The 4,627-nt window shown below is 30.2% G+C and overlaps 1 protein-coding gene across 1 annotated transcript; it reads right to left on the bottom strand.

The window, feature by feature from the left end:
- Nucleotides 1–485: 485 nt before the first annotated feature.
- On the bottom strand, nt 486–4,421 carry LOC125819780 (WAT1-related protein At1g09380-like). The gene is made up of 7 exons (XM_049499227.1): nt 4,226–4,421; nt 3,533–3,595; nt 2,390–2,506; nt 1,936–2,188; nt 1,433–1,588; nt 1,197–1,348; nt 486–621 (listed from the first exon to the last, which is right to left on the bottom strand). Exons 1-7 carry the CDS (start codon nt 4,408–4,410, stop codon nt 486–488), a joined length of 1,062 nt encoding a protein of 353 aa, XP_049355184.1. The 5' UTR covers nt 4,411–4,421.
- Nucleotides 4,422–4,627: the final 206 nt, after the last annotated feature.

The following is a 4,627-nucleotide window of genomic DNA, read 5'->3' as shown; positions in this document are numbered from 1 at the left end:
AACAAAACTTTCCTAGTTAGGATTGTATTAATGTATAATTAGAAGATGGAAAATGAAGAATATGCCATTTTTTCTAATTTGAATAAGAATGCAATTATAGGTGTGAAAGTTGCATAAATAAGTAGTGCATTTTCGAATACAAAGCTAGTGTTAAAGGGAGGAAACTCAAGTTGATACATGCAATACAATATTTTTTTTAAATAATATATAGTAATTAAGGCTAGTTTTGGGAATTTATATTTGGGGGAAAACCATCCATATCTAATTATGAACTTATAATTGAAACTCCAAGTCAGCCTTGTCAGGGATGGAGGTTGCCTTCTAACAGGGTTCATCCGAACCTCCTTCGACAGAAAATATTACTATTTATATATAGTTAAAATTATTATTTATGTATATATAATAATTATTGAATCCTCTTCAATTAGTTCATGTGTTTAGTCCTTCGGATTTTAAATCTCTTATTAAGAATTTTAGCTCCGCCACTAAGCCTTGATGTCCTCTTTGTTAGCCTCCACCACGTCCTCTTCCTCTATCTCATTTTTACTTTGTTCCATCTCTTTTTTCTGCCCCCAAAGAAAACCATACAGTCCAACAACTGTCAAGATTGACCCCACCACTCTGTCCAAAATTAACAAAAGCCAAATCAACTCAATCTTATACTATAGTATATTTTCTCCGTTTTAATTTATGTGATACATTTTGAATTTTGAGATTTAAACAAGTTTATTCTTAATTGTAAATTTTTCATATATCTTTTAAATATATTTTGAATTATCAATTATTGTGACTTATAGTACTTTATACGTAGTTTATAAATATAAAATTTTATTTAAAAAAAATGAAGATTTCATGTGCATGTCAAACTTTAATTGTTTGATTTTCGACAAACAAAATGTGTCAAAATAAATTGAGACAGAGGGAATAATATTTTTTCTGTTCACTTTTACTAGTCACATTTACACTTGACACACTTATTAAGAAAACAATAATTAGCATGATTATTTTACCACTCTATCCTTATTAATTGATGTTTAATATTAAATCCTTGAAAAAATAATTAATTAATGATAAGGAAAAACATGAAAAAATAATTGTCTTTTATTTTCTTGAAATATTAAACTTGAAAAATAAAATTTATTTTTAAAATAGTGAACAAATAAAAATAAACATATGAGATGTTTTTGTTCACTTACATTCCAAGGTATAATTTCTCTCTCAACAGAATCCAACTAAGAAAGGCAGCAATAACAAGTAACAACGGATTGAACATCGAGACATATAAAGGACCTTTCCTTTCTATACACCAGGAGCATAAGTATAATGCTAGTGAAGAGCACACAGTTCCCTACAGTAAAAATCAAATATTTTTAAACAAATTAAATAAAAGAAACCAAACTAATATTTTGGAGAGGAAATTAAAGATACTTACATTATAAACAACAGAGATAGCTCTAATAGGATTTAAAGCCCATTCAGAAGCTTTTGGTACGACACAAAAGCTGATAATCATGCACTGGAAACTTGCCATGAAGAACATCAAAAGGGTACTAGAATATGGAGCTGCATACTTCTCATTCACTCTTGCCTAACATAAATAAAAATAGTCAAATAGTAAGAATTATTTTATTTACTCCCTCCGTTTAAAATAAGAATGATCTAGTTTGACTTGAAACAGAGTTTAAGAAAAGAAAGAAGATTTTTTAATCTTGTGGTTCTAAATTAAAATTATATCAAATGTATCAAAATACCCTTTAATTTTATGGTCTTAAACATGTCACGTGAAAAGTTAAAGTTAAAGTGTTGACAAAAAAAGAAATGGGTCATTCTTTTTTAAACAGACTAAAAAGGATATTGGATCATTCTTTTTTAAACGGAGGAAGTAATTTTTTGAAAAAGGAAGAAATGAATTAAAAGAATTATAAAATTAATTACTTGAATGATTAACCATAATGCATAGGTAATACTGCTGATTATGAGTATAAAAGGTCCCAAAAGGAAGTTGGTATGTGTAGAATTGACATCCTTGTCATCAGTAGTGTTTTCAACATATTTCCAGTGAAATCCCAATTGGCCAATCACTACAGGTCCACGATACAATGACAATAACATTGCCCCTCCAACACACACTATAGTTCCAATCAATTTGGCTTGTCCTGCTATACTTCTTAGTCCCAATTTTTCAAGCCTACACATCAACTAACACAATTCAATTTTCAATTTTTTTTATATAATAATGTAGGAGTAATATTTAGGTTATGTTGCTCAGACTCTTCAAAATCGTCAATGAATATGTGTCGGATGAATGTATTTTTGAATAATCTGACACTGTTGTGACATCGAAACTGAAGAGTCCGTGCAATTTAGTATTTTAGAGAAAGAGAAATACCCGAATGGGACGGCTAGGAGAAAAGTGAATGCTGGGATTAGATTATCGAGGGCGGAAACAATCGTCGGAGTAGTATATTTTAACCCAATACAAAATGTATACTGGTTCGCAGTTATTCTGTACGTTCATACAACAGAAATAATGTTAATTAATCATATATTATACTAGTTGACATAACACTCTCATGTATGTATATTATAAAATAAATATAAATAAATGTAAGGTTCGACTATTATCAATATTTTTACTAGAGCTTTAATCTTTGTCCTTGTTGTACTAGTAGGTCTGCCACCATACATGTTTTGCTCCACCTCGCCGGTCTAAATTTGAAGTTTCTGGATATTTGAAATTTTAGTCTATTTGAATTATTTCGTTCTAATTTATTTTTATATATAGTTTATACATACTCATCCACAGATTTCTTGAGATGCATATAAAATTTTGATCAAAATTATTGAGTTCTACCAACTCGTAAGTCGTATAGTAACTCCACCCTAGGTCCTGTATTATTTATTAACCCTATCCCTTATGTGACTAAACATCGACTTGACACAACTCTTACATTGGATTTCAACTGAACGCTATATATATATATATATATATATATATCGTAAAGGGTATGCAAATACCCTCCGTCATACTTTTGGGATATTTGTGCCTCTGCCGTCCAAAAACTAGAGCATATATGCCATTCACTCTAACGAAAGACTAAATAGGGACACGTGGCGCAATCTTATCCGTCGATCTGATATTTAATAAATGTCGGATTGGTGGATAAGATTATGACACGTGTATGCCCGTTAGTATGAAGGGCATATATGATCTAGTTTTTGAACGACAGGGGCACCAATGTCCCAAAAGTATGACAGAGGGTATCTGCATACCATTTACGATAGTTCGGGTATATTTATCCTTTTTTCCATATATATATAAAATTAGCTTAAAATGAGAAAAGCAGATACGAAAGATACAAGTGTATGTTGTCGGCCATTAATTAATTTTTATTTACTTCATAATTCATATGATTAAATTATTTTTACATTTTAATAGATTATTGGAATACTTTTTTCATAGCTCACTTTAATTAAAACATGTTCACTTTATCAAATAGGAGAGCAGCAAGTGGAAAGACTAATTGCTTACCCGATAATGGAACACAAGAAAATTTGAAAAAATACAGATAGGCTCAACTTTGGTCTTGTTTTCCTGCATCAACATAAATTAAATAGCTGAATTAAACATGGATATCTCGTGTATTATCTATTTTTTGTACTAAGGGTGTATTCGATATGAATCCAATAATTTTCTCGACATGAAAATAAGCTCCTTAGTAACTTTCATGTATAATGAAAGTAGGAAAAACAAGTTACATCGATGACATTAATTTCACATTAATTATGTCATCCTCACCCTTCAAGAGATGAATGAAACCATTTTCGTTCATTTTGGTCCTTCAAGTGTCTTGGATGATGGCTAAGTAATTCAACTTGAACATTTATATCAAGTTGAGTAATTTTTTTAATACAAAACAAAGTTCAATAATGACTTTACTAAATAAATTTCCAAAGTTGAGTGAACTTTTACGATATTAACTCTAATTAACCCTATTTCGAGCAAAACCGTTGCTTGAGGGAAGTACATGTTCTTGAGAGCAAGGACTAACCAAACTATAAGAACTTTATATTGTCCAAAGTAATATAACTTCTTGTAAAATGTTATTATATTTGTCTAGGTTATCACTTCATATTATTGATAACTAAACTTCTTTGTAATGTCAGAGTGTGAAAATCAAAAAGATGATAAATAACATTAAGAGGGAAGTAATAATAATAATACCTCTCCAAAAAGTAAGCAAAGGGTGCAATTGAAATTGTGGCAAATATAGGTCTGTATGCTGTCTGGACAAAAGGGTCCATACCAGTATCCATGACTAGTTTTGTCACAACATTTGATCCAGCATAGCCTACTTGTACAATCACCATTGCAATAAATGGCAACAAATCACTACCCTTTTTCTTCATTATTAGTGAAACACTATATATGAACTAATAATGCTAAATTATTATTATATGAGTACCTAGTACTAGTATATATAGTGATAACAAGTGAATAATGAATCTCTGACTCATTTAATTGGTGAGTGGACCAGCCAAATAAAGATATATGTTAAAAGGATATTCCTTCCCCCAACCCAACTAGGAATAATGGGTGTGTTTGGTAGGAAGGAAAATGTTTTCC

The sequence above is a fragment of the Solanum verrucosum genome, unplaced genomic scaffold, assembly GCF_900185275.1.
Source record: "Solanum verrucosum unplaced genomic scaffold, falcon-dt-bn FXZP01000239.1, whole genome shotgun sequence".
Taxonomy (NCBI): domain Eukaryota; kingdom Viridiplantae; phylum Streptophyta; class Magnoliopsida; order Solanales; family Solanaceae; genus Solanum; species Solanum verrucosum.
The sequence above is the reverse complement of the archived record's forward strand: the minus strand, read 5'-3'. Positions and strand labels throughout refer to the sequence as shown.

What these genes read in the sequence shown, in the direction of transcription:
- LOC125819780 (XM_049499227.1), bottom strand. Translation starts at nt 4,410, where the DNA reads ATGAAGAAAAAGGGTAGTGATTTGTTGCCATTTATTGCAATGGTGATT. An exon ending in TTTGCTTACTTTTTGGAGAG is followed by an intron (nt 3,596 to 4,225) that starts GTATTATTATTA and finishes ATGTTGATGCAG; the next exon opens with GAAAACAAGACCAAAGTTGA. An exon ending in GAGAAATTATACCTTGGAAT is followed by an intron (nt 622 to 1,196) that starts GTAAGTGAACAA and finishes AATTTTGGACAG; the next exon opens with AGTGGTGGGGTCAATCTTGA.